At 35.2% G+C, this 16,759-nt stretch overlaps 1 protein-coding gene and 1 long non-coding RNA gene across 5 annotated transcripts in view; one reads left to right on the top strand and one right to left on the bottom strand.

Annotated features, from left to right (window-relative positions):
- RCOR3 (REST corepressor 3) overlaps window positions 1-16,380 on the top strand; it is a 45,334-nt gene extending 28,954 nt beyond the window's left edge. For 3 of the 4 annotated variants that reach the window (XM_070591251.1, XM_070591252.1, XM_070591253.1), the window contains 3 exons: window positions 4,766-4,823; window positions 13,050-13,291; window positions 13,760-16,380. In XM_070591251.1, the coding sequence (XP_070447352.1) occupies window positions 4,766-4,823; window positions 13,050-13,291; window positions 13,760-14,110 (651 nt within the window). In that variant the 3' untranslated portion in view covers window positions 14,111-16,380. The remainder of the gene's footprint in view (window positions 1-4,765; window positions 4,824-13,049; window positions 13,292-13,759) is intronic. The other variant, XM_070591254.1, reaches the window with a different exon arrangement.
- Window positions 1-16,759, bottom strand: part of LOC139078929 (uncharacterized) — a 49,076-nt gene that overhangs the window by 19,742 nt on the left and 12,575 nt on the right. The window lies entirely within an intron of this gene.

Genomic DNA, 16,759 nt, shown 5'->3' with positions numbered 1-16,759 from the left:
TTTAAATTAAGTCAAATGGAAAGGAAGGATATAATGAAAATTTTTAATTAGGGAAGTTATGCTGCACTGTTATATAGGATTAATTAGAAACTTTACAGCTACTAAAATACCATGCATTTGACTGATAAAGTAAATGGCAAAGGAGTATTGGGTAGGATCGGGTCTTAGTTGTAGGAATGGACAGCAAGTGATAAATCCAAAGAACATTGCCAAGTAGGAATTAGTGTGTGTCATTAATGTATCTCCTTGAAAGTATATGAGAGTGTTGGGAGGAGTGGCGGCATGTTTGCTTCTGCTTTGATTTGTTTTGGGTGGAGGTTGGTAGGTGAGGACAAGGAGATTAATAAATCTAGGAAGCAAGAAACTGAAAAAGGAGTGCTTTTTGAAGCTAAAAATTTCTCCCTCGATGGATGTTTTCATGAATACATGGGTGACATCCTTTCATTATGGATGTTGGATGGAATTTTCAGCATCAGGTAGAAGGTTTAAGTTGGTGACCTTTTCTGACTCTTCCCACTCAGAGGTAGTATGAATCTACTACTGACAAAAATGGGACAAATGTGAAGACTAATTAATTTAGCAGGGAAAGGATGCCGTAAAGATGCTGAATTCACTAAGGATGTCATAGGTTGATCTAGAAGGCTCTTTGGGGCCTTTTAAATTATAATTGCTGTTACGTATAGGATTGTTTTATATTATTAATATTTTAGTATTTTTAAAACAGTATTTCAGACTGGGGTTTGCTGTAGAAGCATGTTCTCAGTGGTTCTACACAGCTAACCACAACTACCACGCAATTTTAGATGCCTAGGCATATTTTAGTTGTCCTTTCTGTAAGTTAAACAAATCTCTACCACAGATTCTTGGGTGTAAAAGAGAATATAAATCAGTAACTTATGTATTTAGAAAATTTTGGCCCTGTTTGTCCTTTAGTCTTCTCCCTCTTCCACTGCTTCCATTTTGTCACACATAGAACTGTTTAATTCCATACAGTTTCAACACCCTCCCCACCGCGTTTTTCCATTGAAGCCTATGCTTAAAGGTTAACGGTGGTGCTAATGACCACACTCCACAGCTCTAACGCCTCATTTCCCTTGCCTTTTTCTGAGCCCTGGATGTAGATGATGACCTCTCTTTCTTCCTTTAACTTTTGAGAGGTTGTGTTCTCTTTTATAACTATTATGTTCCTTCTCAGTTATAATTTTCCTTTCTATACGTAAATGTAGGCATTCTCCCAAGTTTTTATCCTCAGAACTCATTTCTCTCTCTTCTTTTTAGAAATATCTTACAGTCTCATCACTTCACTATATTAAATTCACATCATATGTACATTTAAATGACACAGATTCAACCACAGATATTCAGCAAAATAAAAAATAAGTTTAGTAATAGCAAGTGTAGTAGTGCTGGCAGTTCTGCCTGAATGCCATTTATCTACTGCATGCCCCACAGTGAGCAGGGAACTGTGAATCCACTATTCCTTGTCAGTTTTAGCTTCCACATGCCTCCTGTGTGAGCATCTTCTTGAACTGAGTGAGATTCTAGTATTTAAATATGTATTTATATTTTTCACTTAGTACTACCCTATATTCGAGCCAAAGGCTTCATCTGGGATTTAACTGAAAAACTAATGATTCATTCCAATACTGGAGGAATATGTGGCTGTGTGGACTTATTGAGAGATTGCGTGCCTGTCTCCATGGCTGCCTTCGTGAGAATATTTCAAGAGTAATTTTGGGAAAAAACCCACTTTTTTTTTAAATTCATAGGCTAATTTTAGAACCTCATGTCTGAGCAAGCTATGACTCCATTGTTTTCCTTCATAAACATTTTCCAGACCCTTAAAAAATGTGTTTGAATAGATGAATCTATTTTAGCCTCAGGTGGAACCCAAGTTCTACCCCAATGTCCTGACTAATACCTCATTTTCGGTGTATCCCAAGTTAAATTCATCATTTTAGCCTTGCCCTCCCACATCTCCCACATCAACGTTTCTTCGCTTCTTATGTCGTTAGCAGCATCACCACTTCTCCCAGCTTTCTAGGCTTAAAGGCTTATTCTGGTTAGAATCCTCCCTTTCTCCCCCTACTTCCTCCCCCCAAAAACTATTGCTCATTAAATTTAGCGTGAACTCATCAACCTTGATATTTACTGCCCTGCCAGAAGCAGTCCTCACCGTATTTTAGTTAACTATCACCATCTTTCCAGGCTTATTTATCATTTCTTCCTGATACAAATCCTGTTGTTCCCTATACATGGTATGTCTTCTCACCTTTGTCTTCTAGAACCTTCTCCTGTTCTTAAATGCGTCTCAGTCTCCGGCCCTTTCAACTTTTCCTTTTTCCATATTCCAGTCATTGTGACTTTTTCCTCTCATCTTTGAATCCCCAGTATATTCTGTACTTATTTATTTTAATAATAATTTGTGTTCATCCCATCTCCTGATTTGTTTATAAGGTGAAAATAGGTTTTCGTAGTACACGTTATTGCTCTTTTATTTTTTTGGTCCCTTTCATTAGTGATACCTTTTCCTCCAGTTTCTACCTTTCAGGTTTAACATTGAATGATCAACTTCAATTTCTGTTTGCTCAGGCACTGTGCTAGATGTTTTTTACATATATTCTAAATACATCCTTATATATATTACATATATTCTAAATTTAATCCTCAGAACAACTTGCAGTGTAGTATTACAGGAGATCCTCACTATGCAAATGCTCATTAATCCAAGGGATGCATAAAGAAGCAAAAGTTGTCAAACAAGAAAATATGCACTGCTGCACTGAGCACCTGAAAAATTAGGCTCTATCACTACTCTCCCTAATTAACTCTAGCTGTTGTCTGGCCCATCATATCAACATCTTCTCTCTTACTCTGGTGCTAGTACAATGCAAATATAGCACAAACCAAAATGAAATTGTAAACGTTGCAAAAGATGCAGAACTTCATGAAGTTTATGAAAGTACAAGAGAATGGCTTTAATCGTTTGCAGAGTTGTTGACAGATCAGTAGCCAGCAGAGTTAACAACTGAAGAAAAGAGGATGATGACTCATAGACAAGCACTTCAAAAAAGAATAATTTGAGCAACAAAGAATTAAGAGAGGCCCTTGAGAAAATTGTTGAAGTCTTTAAAGCAAAAATGACCCAGTCTGTGCTCATGTTGTAAATTTCAAAGCTGGGGAATGTTATACCATTGTCTAGTCAGAAAAGATATGCCAAAAAATAAAATGAAAGCATATAAGCAAAATCACTGTTTTTTAAATCAACTAATTTTCTTTCACAAGTTTTAGTTTCATATTTCAGATTAAGTTGCAGTCAGCCCTTTATTTTTTAACCGTTTACTCTGAAATATTTGGACTTGTTTTAAATAGGTTCCAATACTAATTATCCTTGGGTACCAAGGACCTCTTTTATCTACCTTTCTCAGCCAAGGTGGCATCAGATTGCCAGGTATTAACTCAAATATTAGTTCCTACTCCATTCTTGTTACTCCTCTTTTTGGGGAATGTATGTTGAAAACTTCTACTTTTTCTTCTATCATCTCCCTTTTCATTTTTTTATCCTTGGTTCCCCCTTTTCTTATTACTGCTTCAGGAGTCCTGTTCTCCCGCTTTCTCTACTTTTTTACTATTACTCCTTTGCCTCATCACCAGTATCCTAACCTTGAAGCTTATCCACTGTCTTCGATAGGCCTGTCTTGCTATCCCTTTTTAATCTCATCGTCTAGAATTTAGTGCTGTCTGTGTTTTTCCCTCCTTTACTCAGCCTTTTACTTTTTCCTTTCTTCAAGAATTTGTTTTTAATTTTGGATTTTCGTTTTTATTCTTTCTTCAGACTGCTTACTTATATCTCTTCACACATGGTGAGAAAATTGGTGTTACCCAGAACCTTTGTGTACTGCAGAAACTCTTATTGCTAAACCAAGAATGAGCCCCTTCTCAAAGGAAGCCTTTCTTTCTTTTTGCTCCGCGTGTCAATGTGGTACTCCAGGGCGTTTTACCTGGGCAGTTTCTACTGCAACCCTCCATAAGCTCACAGTGTATTTATTTCTATCCTTCCATCAACTGCCAAAGGTCCTTAATCACTAACCAGTGAGAGTACACTAATGAAATTTGATTGAGTGTTTAATATTGTAATATTGCCATAATAAAAATCCTAAACTTAGAATTTTATTTAAACAAAAATAATGGGAGAAATGTAGGAGACTTTGGAGGGGGGGAATCTATTCTTACAGTGGATCGCTTTCTGCTTCATAAATTTAAAGAAATATTTTAGGACTTAGGCCTCATCTACAGTTCTGTGTTAATTTATACAGCACTGTTGTTGGTGGGATGAGGATAGAATTAATCTAAATATGAGGAGAAGAAATTTTAGAGTCACAGATCCTCTCTAAAGAAAATAGTCTCTTAAATGTTTAAAACAGGCTAAAATTAACATTTGCAATGTGTGATAGGAACATTGCAGTTGGAAAATGGGTGACTAATAGATTTTCTCAGTTTTAATATCTCTGACTAGAGTATAAACGCGAATGTTGTTCCTTCTCCCAAATTGGTACATTTCCCTTTCATTATCTTCTTGTGTGGGTAAAAGGTAACTCAGTATATTTCTTAATCCTTATCCTTATAAAAATGGAATCTTAATAAATCAGGATTTTAGTAATCTCATGTCTGTGTTTGGTGAAAAGTTTAAAAAAAATAAGTAAGCACTTTGGAAAAATGTCTTGTCTTCATATCCTCATTAGGAAACTTCTCTTTAATTTTGTAGTCAAATCAGAAAATTAATGCCCGTTGGACCACAGAGGAGCAGCTTCTAGCAGTGCAAGGTATATTAAAGATAAGCAGTTATTGTTGTTAATAATTATTTAACTTGTCATGAAAGATGACTACCATAGTTCTTCCCTTCCTTTAGAAATGGATCAAGAAAGGGCGCCTGTGTTCACCATGAAGTCCTGGTGACCAGGAATTCTGTTTTGTACTTGTGGATGTGACATACTGAGACTGTGTGCATTTTGGGTCCTTGAACAGCACGTAAAGCATTCTCAGCACTAAATAAATGATGGTGATGACAAGCTTGAATAAGTCATATGGTCTCTCTGTGCCTCTGCTTCAGTATTCTGCAACTGGGTTCATTCTTGCTATGTCAGTCATTGATAACTCATCATTAAAAGCACAAAGAAACTCTTATGTTTCAGGTTTCTCTGATTACTCTGTATAATAGTGTTTCTCTATTTGGTAAATATCAGGTACTGAAAATATTAATGTTATGCTTAACTTTTGGTGTATTTATAACCTACTTAAGAGATGTGCCACTGAATGTTTAGAAACCTGACTTTTAAAATATATGTATATTACAAAAGAGAGACTTGAGATATATCAAAAAATATGTAAAGTAGCATTTTAAATGCCCTATTTCTAAGAATGCCTTGTTGAATTATACGGCAGAACACTTTTTGTATTATGAATATCCATGGGCAAATTGGAATCATTATAAACTTGGATTTTCTTGGGTTAAAATTACTTAAAGAAGGGCAAATTGTATATTTCTATTCGGTGTTTAGATTTTTTTCCCCTTCAAGATAAACTACCTGCAGGACTGATTGTGTAATTTTAAGTTTGATTTACAATTTGTTTCTTCCTGGCTGAGCCCTTTTTGTATGGAGTACTAGTAGCTTTTTTATCTAGCTTAGCTACTATAAGAGAGTTGGGCCCCAGTGACACATATAAGGATACCTTTAAAAACGTTTCCAGGTATTCAAACATAGAGGACGTAATTAAGTCAAGAATGCAGTGGAAGTATCATTCAGATGTGAATAATGAAATTAAAGATTGATTAATAGATGACTCTGCAGTTTGGGTTTGAGTGAGTGAGAATTACCCAGCCAGTATGATTTGAAAATGTCACAGCAGGGTGACAGGATGATGTCAGCTTCATCTTTGGCCTATGCAGCAAAACACAGTCATTTCGTAAATAAAAATACTTGATCCTATGGAGGCAGGCTGCTGTATGTGCATTGAGCACATCTATAATTGTAAAACTAAGTTTCTGAATGAGTCAGAACGATGTTTAATGAGTTTACAATGTACGATAATAGCTGTTTTAAAATTAGAAACTGACAATTTAAATTTTTTATTAAAAATTAGTATTTTCAGTGGCTGCTTCATATTCGAAGTATGACTTATAGCTCTAACATTGTAATATGAGTAGGCATTACTCTTATTGATATAAAGCCTGTGTTTCCCTCCATCATAGTATATAGCCTATAGAATTTAACCCTGCTTTTCAGTAGTTAGTTTCTTAAAGGTTAGTATATTAATCCTGTACTCTAGTGTAAGAATTATGCCAGTGGAAGAATTTTCTGAAGAGAAGCACCTAGGAAAATCTGGGCTAATGTTTCTCTATACGGCACTCAGGATTTGATACTGGTCTACAGCACTCCGTTAAGTGGGAGAGTCCATTGAGTCTTATGGCTGGTTTGGATATGATGCAAGGCTGCATTCGAGGGAAGGGACAATGGCAAGATTCGCAGATACAGTTTGAGCTATATATGTGGACGTTATCTCCATTTATAAATATTAAAAGAATAGAGTATTTATAGATATAATCAAACATTTCCTCTCTACTGAGGTATGTTCTGTATTATATTCTTATGCACAGATTAAAAAGCAATCCCTAAATAAAATGCAACCATTTGTACAGGAATATGCACGTCCTTAGGATTTTGAAAGGACTTTCTTAATATGTTAATGTCTTTGTTTTTATTTATTTATTTTAACTCTGTGTGGAATTTTTGTTTTCACCTTTGGCTTTTTAAGTTTTTTGTTTTTGTTTTTCGGGGCTTTTTGTTGTTGTTGTTACGTAAAATAATGTAAAGCTATTTGTGTCCAAAATAGTTATTTTAGGGAGAATTAAAAAGTACTATTTTTGCCTCATGTGCCCACACGTTTATATAATGCTCAAAAGTGTTTCTTATAAACAGTATAATCATATAATAATGTCACCTGTACCTGAGTCTGTGTGGTTAAGGTACATAAGTGCAGTTTTATTTTAACATATTATGTAGTTTGCTCTCCAAAAGTACTTATCTTTGCAGGCAATTGTGGTTTTTCCCTTCTTTTTAATCTTTATTTGTGATAAACCTTTATATGGTATTCTTATGGCCATTTCACTTTTACAAAGTAATAATAAATCATTTATGTTTTGATATTAACATGTTTTAATTTATATAGTACTTTATGTTCGAGACATTTTACATATATTCCAACTTGACACTGATTTATTAAATGCTTTATTTTATTTTAATCAGAGTTGACTATTACAGTGACCTGGAAAGAGAACTATTGGCTCTAATGTCACTAGTGAGATTTATGACTCTACTATTAAATAAACTTTTCTGTTGTAACTCTTTTAAAACCAAATAAACATATTAAGATCATTTCCTAGGGTTTAAATATATATTTCCTGCTTTATTTCCCATCTACTCATATTGTTATTAACTAAATAACCATTTAAAAAATAAGTACTTAAATAAATAGATGTTATTCTAATAATTAATAAGCTATTTTTCTTCTTTCTCCCTTATTTGGAAAGGGGAAAGTCATGCTCAGACCAAATAGGAATGTCTGTTTATACTCGTGTAATCTCTCACTTGATTGTGTTAGCTTCAGTTCTAGATGTAACTTTCAGTAACGTTCTTAAGAGTCCCCAAGTGGGATATTATAAATGCTGATAATATAATCCTCTTAAAATACTTGCCAAGAATGATATTTCTGCAATTTCTATAATCTGTTCCAGCCTTCAGTATCTAAATTTTCTATTATAAAAAATTAGTTAACAGTGAGACCAATTATAGTCTTTACATATTTGCACAAATGATGAAATACCCCTGTTTGTAGCTTGTGTCATATATATAAACGTTTTTTCTAATCTATAGTACTTTTAGAAATTATCCTAAAATCAGTCTTGATGTTCATATGATAAATGTTCCTTATTTAGCAATAATCAAGAAAGGAATTAGAGTCTAGGTGTAATTTTTTTCGTGTAAAATGGAACAATTATTAGCTATTTTCAAAAAATAACAGTACCTTTAAATGATAGTGCAAAATATTTACTCTTTAAAGTGTATCGGGGCAGAAGCGTGGTATACAATATTTTGGGTCTCTTAAATGTATTCATTTCATAGTCATGAGTGCTAAAAAACACTATGTGCTCCATCTAAAATATTTGTGCTGTTTTAGGATAAACAACAACAAAAATCTTCAGTTTTATCAAGATGTCAAGTTTAATTTTTAAGGTTTTGTCCGCATTGCCTGCCTTCTCGCATGAAACAGGAGTGGAAGAGCTGTGCCAGTGGTTTTGCTTACAGTTAAATGTTGCCGTCTCTCCCTCTAGCTCATACATGCATTCCTTTTTAGGAGGAATGAAGTTGTAAGTCTAGAAATTGTCTTCTTTCTAATTTTATCTCATACTTTTAAAAAAAAAGGCTAGAATGATTCCTAAAGTAGAGGAAAAAAGAGATTTGGCAGTTGTTTAAGAATAAAGATTGTAACCCCGTACACAAACGATCAAAAGGAAGTGGAGAGAGAAGATTCATGCTTTCCGTCTAAAAGGTACTCATTTATGTAGAGAATTTCTTCTATGATAACAGAGATCATAAGAAGGGAGGCCCAAAAGTATAATTGTCAGCCCTCTGCTGCACTTGCTTCAGGTAATAAATGATTCAAAATTCCCAACATTTTTGTGATAGAATTTAACTTATAACAAGGAAGATGGGAATACAAGCAAGACTCAGAAGAGAGAGGCCAGCCATTGGAAAGAGAATATATGATTTTGACTTTTAGCCCTTGCTTAGGTGCACCAATCACTGTCCCACTGCTGTTGACATCTTTTTTACCTTCTTTAATTTGAATTCTTGAAGAGATTTACAGGAGTTGGAAAGAAGTGCATGTTCCCAAATAGTTTGACTTTAAAATTAATCTCTATTGATAGGAAAGAACCACATTCCTAGAGTTTCTAGACATCACTATGTTCCTATTTCAAAAATAGATTTTTGAAAAATTAATATTTTTCAATTATACTAAATACATGTTCACTTTAAGAAATTTTACTATAAGAAGCAGGGAAAAATATCCCCCAAAATTTCACTACCAAAATTTCAGCAGCTTGCTACTGTAATGTTTTGGCTTTTTTTTTTTGTAATCCAAAATCAGATTTTAAAGATAACTTTTTAAACATACCAGAAGCAAATTCATGATATACTTCTGTCTAAGGAAAAAAAAGTCAGGGCTGGCTGGGTGGCACAGCGGTTAAGTGTGCACGTTCCGCTTCGGTGGCCTGGGGTTCACTGGTTCGGATACCGGGTGTGGACAATGGCACCGCTTGGCACGCCATGCTGTGGTAGGCGTCCCACATATAAAATAGAGGAAGATGGGCACAGATGTTATCTCAGGGCCAGTCTTCCTCAGCAAAATGAGGAAGATTGGCAGCAGTTAGCTCAGGGCTGATCTTCCTCAAAAAAAAGAAAAGAAAAAAAAGTCTATAATTCCCTTTCCAAAGTTGGGAAACACCATATTACAAATGCTCCTGAAGTTGCTAGCCAAAGCTAAAAAAATACGAATATGTGTTGTTTTGTTAGGTAATATAGACTACTGGTTGGAAAATGGGCTTTTATAAAATGTAATGATAACAATATCCTAATGATATTATGTTAGTACCCAGATATAACTTCAAAAGTGTGTATTAAAGATTATAAAGTATCATCTCCCAGCATAGGAAGTCAAGTTGTTTCATTGTAACTTTCAAATGAAATTTAGAAATTTGACTGAAAACAAGTTTTCTCTCCCTGGGAAATTTATAATTTACCTTTTCCAGGATTCTCCAAAGTATTATTCCACTAATCTTTAAAAACTGACCTCTTGCCCTAAAGGTGAGAAGGTTAATTTAAAACCATGGTTCAGATGGACCCATGCCTTTTGCACCTTCAGGAAGAGAGATTTAATCACTGCTTTTAACGTTTAACTCCCTTGCTGACAGTGCAGTCAGATGGCCTAGTTTACTCTAAACTGTGAAAAAAGAATGGACCACCCTCCTCCAGGTACAAACTGGAACTAAAGTAGCTCAGATGTCCTATGTTGTTCAAGTTAGCTGCTCCGCATTGCTACCCCGGCTGGTTTGTCCTCCAGAAGCCTAACTGGGGATTCTTCTAAAGGAGCAGTCCCATTAAGTCTTCAGCTGGTGTTTGACTAGAGTTTGCCTGGTTATCAGCCACAGTATAGAGCTTAAGAATTGTACCTTCTAACCAAAATATGCTGTTGAAAGAAGTCGGCCACATGTGACTTGTGGTTTGGGGACGAAAAATAGAATGAAGCCTTATAGCAAAGAAAAATCAATCATATTTCCTGAGTACTTCTTGTGTACTCAGCATTGTAGTAATGCTGGTGCTGATTTGTTTTCTATAGGACAGTACTTCCCAACCTTTTTCACATCGTGGCACACAGAAAATTAGGAAATTTGTCAAAACACACTGGGGCAAACAGAGGAGGCTACTGTTGTCCAGTGGAAACTGCCAAGGAGCTAGCTATTCCAGACCCTGCCCAGCCATCCTGCAGGCTAAGGACCTTACTGTCTGGGCCCACTTATACACAGGATATGTATGGGGTCCTCAGCCAGACTATGGAAGCCTGCAGTGTGGTCTGAGCCTTGAGATTTTGTAAGTCATTGATATAAGAGTGGCATACATGAGTTAATAATAAACATGCCTAGGTGACTCAGAACCTAGGTGACTTGGAAAAAGTCCTTGACATCCAAAGTGTCTGGAAAAACTAAAGGTCCTATAGAAGTAGTTTGGGTTTTGGACTCTGTAATTCTGAAAATGCAGCAGTATTGATGACAAGATAAAGTCCATTGAGCAACAGAAAATAAAGTGGAGGATCAAAAAGAATAGAGTCAGAAGAAGAGGGGACAGCTATGTAATGGAATCAGACATGGGGACAACTTAGTAGTAGGTTTGGGAATACATTTTGCCAAACAAATAGGTGTTCTGAGAGTTGTAATTTCTTCAGACTTAGAGTCAGATTTAGTCTTAGTGTGACGTGGCTTCTTGCTAGGAATACAGAAGATCTAATCCTGGATTTATTTAAGGTTTTTGTTACTAAACTCATGTATTCAGTAGGTTTGGTCATTTCTAGAATGTAAATTAAATATCTCTTATGAAAATTAGCACTCTGATAAACACTGTATCTGATTTCTAATTAGTAGTCATTACTCATTGCAGCAATCTCAAATTGGTTGCTGTTTTCCAAAGTATGAGTAGTAGAGAAGCACTTGAATATATAGTAATAGTTCCTAATATGAAATAACCTTGGATTTTTATTGCCAAATAAACCCACTTGGAACCTAGTCACCATTAGAATTTATACTCACTTCTGAAGTTCAACCTGGAAATCACCTCATGGATTTAAAGAGAATATAAAATTGTTTATGTTGCTAAAATATTGTAAACAATGTTGAAGTATTATTGTTGCTTTATAGTCATACCTGTTTTTCCCTTTGAAAACACAGCAAATGGGCATAGTTTACAAACCAAAACTCTCTATTTAAGGTAGATATGGTTATAGCGTAATACTATCAGACCCGCTGCCTAAAATGCTCTAAGATAAAGGAGCTCCCCGTAGAGTCAAGCCTCGCTGGGTGAAGGTAGCAAGAGACGCTTATTCCCAAGTTCTCAATGTAAAATAAGGGCAGAATTTAAAACAGGCATTATGTCATATCGTGATGGTGCTTTAAGGTAATTGGGTGTATCGTGCCAATAAGTATCAGTAAGAATATATCTATCATTTCTTCTGGGGTAATAGCATATCCTTATATTATTCTCTCGTTTGTGATTGTAGACATGTTAAGTTTATTTAAATCTCCATGTTTCTGGTTGCTTAGCTCAAATTACAGACATATCACAAGCATCAGTATTTTTTTCTCCTTTCTCACCTCTGTAATTAATGTTACTGTTTTCTGGTATTTTAAAAAGCAGTTTATCAAATTGTAAAATCAAAATTTCTGACAACTTTTATATTTTGAGCTAAGTTTCTCTTTCTAGAATGAGTCAGTGAACTTCTTTTAGAATTTCCTTAAAAGCAAATGATTATCCATCTGATTATATAAAGTCATTTAAAATTCTGTAGCATAATTGACTATCTCAAGTTCATAAACAAATGTTATCCTTTGTTTCAATAAAATTTCCATAATGAAAAGTTAGGTTCTCTGATAAGTGAGTGTACAATCCTCCTTAAATTTAAGGCAGTGATGATGAGTACAGGCAAGCTCCGAGTGGTCACCTCTGTAACCTCCTTCTCTGGGCCACAGAGCACAGCCAGGAATCCTTCCTTTATACAGTCTCTGGAACGATGAGATGAGTTAAAATCCAACCAGCTCTGCAAAATAGCTTCCCTTTTTTTGTCCATTAGATTATGACAATTCTCCTGCCTTTTATATTTAATTTATTATCTCATTTCTGTTCATTGGTACCCTGGTGAGATAGGCAAGTAATCATGCTGAAGTTGGTATTAAGACCAAAATTGAAATGCTTTTCTTAATGGGGGAACCCTAAGACTACTCACTCAGTCCATTGAGGGGATAAAAGAGATGGCTCATTCCCATCCAGTTTTGTTTACAAACGGTGTTGCTCAAATTTAGGTGACTGGCTACTAGGGAAATAAATGAATGTGGAATTGAGGATGGAACAAAGAATTCAATGCTTTACAATAAGTGGACTGTATTTGAGAGTTCAAGGAGGATTGGAGAAAATAACTGAGTATGTAAAAAATGGTAAGTTTCTGATTGTTCAGTTGAAGGCAAGTGGCTGGCTCGATGAAATGACGTAATTGATGGTTTTCATCTGTGACCCTGATATCTTAGCCTCTATCTCAGAATTGAGAAATGAGCAGAGTTTATCAGAAAGGATTTTCATTGCTGGTATCTTTTGTGTGTGCATGATGTATAGTACACACAGCTCTCCTTACTGATCCTTCACAGGTGTATTATTTACTTTGCCTTCCAGGTGTCCGCAAATATGGTAAAGATTTTCAAGCTATTGCAGATGTAATTGGCAACAAGACTGTTGGCCAAGTGAAGAACTTCTTTGTAAACTACAGGCGTCGGTTTAACTTAGAGGAGGTATTGCAGGAGTGGGAAGCAGAACAAGGAACCCAGGCTTCTAATGGTGATGCTTCTACTTTAGGGGAGGAGACAAAAAGTGCTTCTAATGTGCCATCAGGGAAGAGCACTGATGAAGAAGAGGAGGTGTGTTTGTGTATGGAATTTGAGCTAATATGAGTTGAGGAATCAGCATTTTGTGTGGTATTCTGTAAGGTTAATTTGTCAGAGGACAGCTGAATGAGCATGAAAGGTTGACAATACACTTACTCAGTGGTGCATCTCTCGTGACTCTTAAGTCATAATGACATGCTAAGTTCTGATCCTAGAAGAATGGAGAGTGTATTGCTCTTTCATAAGTCTTATTTTTATTTCCAGTGTTAAGCTGTTTACTAATAAAGATGCCTGTTGGGTAGCTTCGTTGCTTTTTCGGTTTTTGGTTTTTTGTTTTGTTTTGTTTAAAATAAAAGAAGCTTGTGCTTCCAAAAGAACACTTGTGTTGTTTTTGTTTTGTTTTGATTTGTTTTGTTTTTCCTGTGACAGCCCAAACTATATTGTATTAAGTTCATTAGGAACTATCATCTCATACGTGTATTTTTGTTTCCTCACCTCTAGGCACAGACCCCACAGGCTCCTCGGACTCTGGGTCCATCACCTCCTGCCCCATCATCCACTCCAACACCAACAGCCCCCATTGCCACTCTGAACCAGCCTCCACCACTTCTTCGTCCAACACTGCCTGCTGCCCCTGCTCTTCACCGGCAGCCTCCTCCGCTGCAGCAGCAGGCTCGGTTCATCCAGCCCCGGCCAACTTTAAATCAGCCTCCACCACCTCTCATTCGCCCTGCTAATTCTATGCCACCCCGTCTAAACCCAAGACCAGTGTTGTCCACGGTTGGTGGTCAACAGCCACCGTCACTTATCGGAATTCAGACAGATTCACAGTCCTCACTGCACTTAAATTAAATTGGACAGAGCTGCAGTAACTTTTCACCCCATCATTATACCAATGCTCGTCTGACTGAGGCGAAAGAGGAAAGAGTGACCCTTCCTAGATACTGAGGCTGCGAACTAGTTCTGTGGCAGTGGGCTAACATAAGTGGATGTCTCAGAAATTTTTTAATTCACGCAACTGAAATGTTATACAACAAAAAGCCTACAGTTAGCCTCCTTTCCAGAGTGTACGTTCAGCGACATGATCTCATAAAATGAAAAGAAGATTAAGTATTCTATATACCAAGGTTTTTTTGTTTTGTTTTCACTGTATTTATTTTACTGAAATTCTTTATATTCCTGCCTCTTCATAGTCAAGGCTTTTAGTACAGGAATATTGACTTAGGAATTATGAAAACTCCTTAAGTTTCTTTAGTTAAGGATGTTTGACTTTTTTTTCTGTAATTTAATTTTTTAGCAACATTTTCCTATGTTAGGAGTACAAGAATAAATAGCCTGCATTTCAGATTTTGACATATGTTCTTTTAATGCATATTTAAGAAATTATAGCTGCATATCCCTTTTTTCAAAAATCTTGCTTTTTTTTCTAAAGGAATTTTAATATGTTCCTTTAAAAGAAAGCAATTTAATCAATTGCAAAGCAATTATATGAAACCACAAAGAATGTACTGAACCTACTAACCCTTTAACATACAGTTTAGGGTCCTAGTGCAAACTTCTTGCTTAAAGGTCATTGACCCATCATCTTTGAGTAATAAGATCGGAATAATAATTTTACATACAAATGAGGACTTAATTTGTTGAAGTATAATGTCTTTAAGTTCCTTGAAAATGGAGTTAATTTCGATTTTTTTTTAAAGTTTCTAAGTGCTATCTGCTTTTAACTAGTAGTTGCCTATATTTGGGGACTTTAGAAGAGAATTATATTTTGTCAGTTATGTGGAGATAGTGGTTATGGAAGCATTTATTTACGATACCCTTTTTGTGTTTAGGTTCTGAACTTAAAATTGCCCTCATACTTATTAATATGGTCTGCATTTAATATAAAGGATGTTTTCTTGATAAATCTCTATTGTACTCTTTGGATACATTTGTGTATTCCTTGCAGCCGACCTGTACTCGTGGGTTTGGTTTAGGGTTAAATCATCAACATGATTTCATAAAATAAATTTAAGAATTTGTTCTGTGTTATCTAAAGATGTATCAGTATATTGTCACAATTGTGCTGTTAACTTAAAATGCTGAGACCCCTTTTTATAAAGAAACAAAAAAAATTCAAGTCTTCTTAATTCAACACATAATCATTAACCGCCTACAAAGAATATTTTACGAGTGATAGTATATATCAACAATGTGTTACTAATATTTTTGATACAATAATTTCATATTGGAATCATGACTTGTGCAAAGGTCCAGATCACTTAGATTGCTATACTAGTGGAACTTAAGGCTAAATGTTTGCACATTCACATTCTCATCACATGTAGAACTACTTCACAAAATCGTCAACAGCTAAGGCCCTAACATAAGTTTTGAGAGGACATATATTCCCAAAGTACTGGAATAGCAGTCCCTACCGTTGGCTCTAAAGCCTTAAAGAGCAATAGACTTAAATCCATTGATTAGTTTTAATTTTGAACTTTAGACCACTTCTTTGCATAAGGTCCTTAAATTCTGGCATAAACTTTTTCCAGGATGTATCCGTTTTTTCTCATTGGCTCACCTTAAATAGTTCCTGCCCCTGGACTGTAACAAGATAAAATCTGATTTAAAATTCTCAATATTCAAGAATTTATACTTATTTTTACTTTAAAAGCCACAGGGGACAGTTATAAATCTTAAAGTATCTAAAGCATTTTTAAGTACTTGGGTTGTCTTGCATATGTGCATACTATACAGCTTTTATTGTCTTGTCTCTTGTCAGTAGACCTTCAGTATACAGTATGTGGGATATGTCAATCAAGTTGGTCAGCACCAGCATCTGTCCAGCTGCTAAGCATATTGTGATTCATTTAAAATCTGTTCTATTCCAGCAATGGGCCAAGGTGCTGTATCTGAGGGATGTGCTGTAATTTCATTTACGTACACTAGAGCACACAGTGGGAAAATCTTAGCTTCATTAGTAATATGACACGTGTATATAGTGAGATGTCTTTATTGTGTGCTTTGCATATTTTGTAAATATTTTGCACGTCATTATTTTTCTTTTTTGTTTAAGCAGTGTTTGGCCTGGAAGAGTGATATGCTTGCTGCTTAATCAAAGGATTAAAGAGTTAAAGATGTCTATGTCTTCTATTTTTATATAATTTTATGTTGTATGAGGAATTTAGGACTTCTTCACTGTGATTCTAAAAATTGATTTTTATAAAAAATCGAAACCTAGAAATCTTTTAATGATCATTAATTTCAAGGTTATCATTTTTGGAAAATCTACACCCAAGTATTTTTTTCATTACATAATTAAAAATAAATCACACTGTTGATACATCTGGTAATATTAATGAAAAAATATTTTTTCTATATGATTTAATTCCAGTGTAATATGGATGGAGGTAAAGGTAAGTTATGACCAAAACCTTTTCTTAATCAGTAATCTTACAATTGAGTAAAATATAATTTAAAATAAAGATGCAAGAATGTAAAATTTTGTCTTAATATAAG

Source organism: Equus przewalskii, chromosome 23 (assembly GCF_037783145.1).
Source record: "Equus przewalskii isolate Varuska chromosome 23, EquPr2, whole genome shotgun sequence".
Lineage (NCBI taxonomy): Eukaryota > Metazoa > Chordata > Mammalia > Perissodactyla > Equidae > Equus > Equus przewalskii.
The sequence above is the reverse complement of the archived record's forward strand: the minus strand, read 5'-3'. Positions and strand labels throughout refer to the sequence as shown.